Here is a 1,708-nt window from a genome sequence, read left to right on the forward strand (position 1 = left end):
GTACTCTCCAAGTGTTCGAGGAGTTTGCTGTAATGTCGGGTTTGAGAATAAATGTAGCCAAATCCACAGTCTTTGCAGCAGGAAGAGGGAAGCTCGTTCTTGAGGATGCAACAGCAGGCTCGGGTTTATCCACCTCTGTGCTGCCTATCAAGTATCTTGGACTCCCTCTCACTACTAAAGTCATGACTAGAAGCGATTATGAGCCTCTGATAACGAAGATCAGGAACCGGCTTTTATCATGGACGAGCAAGGCCCTCTCATATGCGGGAAGGTTGACTCTTATCAAGTCAGTCATAGCAAGCATCACAAATTTATGGTGTGCTGCTTTCTGTCTTCCGCAGAGCTGTATCGACGAGATTGAGAGCATGTGCTCTGCATTCCTCTGGAGTGGTTCGCCAAATATAACGTCAAAGGCAAAAAATTTCTTGGGAAGATGTGTGTTGTCCTTATGCTGAGGGAGGTCTAGGTATTCGCCGCATTCAGGAGGTCAGTACGGTGTTCACTCTAAAGCTTATATTGCGCTTATTTGTCCAGTCTGATTCGCTTTGGGTCATTTGGGTGAAGAGATATCTATTGCGAGGTGAGACCTTATGGGATGCAAAAGACACGGGTTTGGGTTCATGGGCGTGACGCAAGTTGCTGAAGTTTCGATCTCTGGCAAAAAAACTTCCTTCTGATGGATGTTAAGGATGGCGCCACTGCAAGGTTCTGGACTGATATGTGGTTTCCTAAAAGAAGACTTATTGAGATTGCTGGGGAACTTGGTACACAAAAGCTGGGCATCAGTAGAGATATGAGGATTTGTGATGTCTTTAGAGAGGTTCAATGGAGATTCCGCAGATGTCGTGAAAGACATATCCAAAGCTTGGTAACAGAGATACAAACGTTTCAGTTAACGCTAACGGATGGAAGGGATGAAGTTTTATGGAAGCGTGGTGCTAATGATTATGGCACTAAGTTTAATTCTTCTGAAACTTGGGATCAAATCAGGGTGCACAAGGAGACTGTACTTTGGAGCAAAATTGTTTGGTTCCCTCAAGGTGTTCCTCGCTTTGCTTTCATCACTTGGCTTGCGGTCAAGGATAGGCTCGCCACTGGTCATCGTTCTCGACAGTGGGGTCAACCGCAACATTGCCTCTACTGTGGTGAACTAGACGAGACTAGAGACCATATTTTCTTTGCGTGTCCTTATACTTTCACTCTTTGGCTGAAGATGGTAGGGAATTTGTTTGGGACTGATCCGGATCCAGACTGGGACATCACTCTGTCTACAATGCTGTCTAGATCATACGACCGCCTGACTTTCATACTCCTCTAACTGGTCCTGCAAGTCACCATTTACTTCATATGGCGTGAACTCAACGGGAGGAAGCACGGTACTAGCCATAAGACAGTTGAGCAGCTTGCAAAGTTGATTGATAAAACAGTTAGAAACCGCATCTCATCTACAAAGTACACTCTCAACCCGCGACTTCAAGGTTTAATGATCAGGTGGTTTGCAGCTCATGACACTGCAAATTAGAGTTTTCAAATTATTTTTCAGAGGTAGTTGTATGAACTACTCATAGTTGTACATATTTTCATATATTCTTTTAGCGATGATCAATAAATTTAAAATTTCATCAAAAACAAAAAGTTTGTAATCGGATATTTCCCTTGTTACTTTATAATTAAAGGCAATTAATTTTTTTTAAAAAAAAGGTGTGTA

General features: G+C 43.0%; 1 protein-coding gene across 1 annotated transcript; it reads left to right on the plus strand.

The window, feature by feature from the left end:
* The first annotated feature begins 676 nt into the window (after positions 1 to 676).
* Positions 677 to 1,318, plus strand: LOC106330931. Its single transcript, XM_013769318.1, has one exon. The coding sequence runs from the start codon at positions 677 to 679 to the stop codon at positions 1,316 to 1,318; it is 642 nt and encodes a 213-aa protein (XP_013624772.1).
* The last annotated feature ends 390 nt before the right edge of the window (positions 1,319 to 1,708 follow it).

This window comes from Brassica oleracea, chromosome C3 (genome assembly GCF_000695525.1).
Source record: "Brassica oleracea var. oleracea cultivar TO1000 chromosome C3, BOL, whole genome shotgun sequence".
In the NCBI taxonomy this organism is placed as follows: domain Eukaryota; kingdom Viridiplantae; phylum Streptophyta; class Magnoliopsida; order Brassicales; family Brassicaceae; genus Brassica; species Brassica oleracea.

Excerpts from the sequence above, each read along its gene's own strand:
- LOC106330931 (XM_013769318.1), top strand. The coding sequence starts at position 677 with ATGGATGTTAAGGATGGCGCCACTGCAAGGTTCTGGACTGATATGTGG.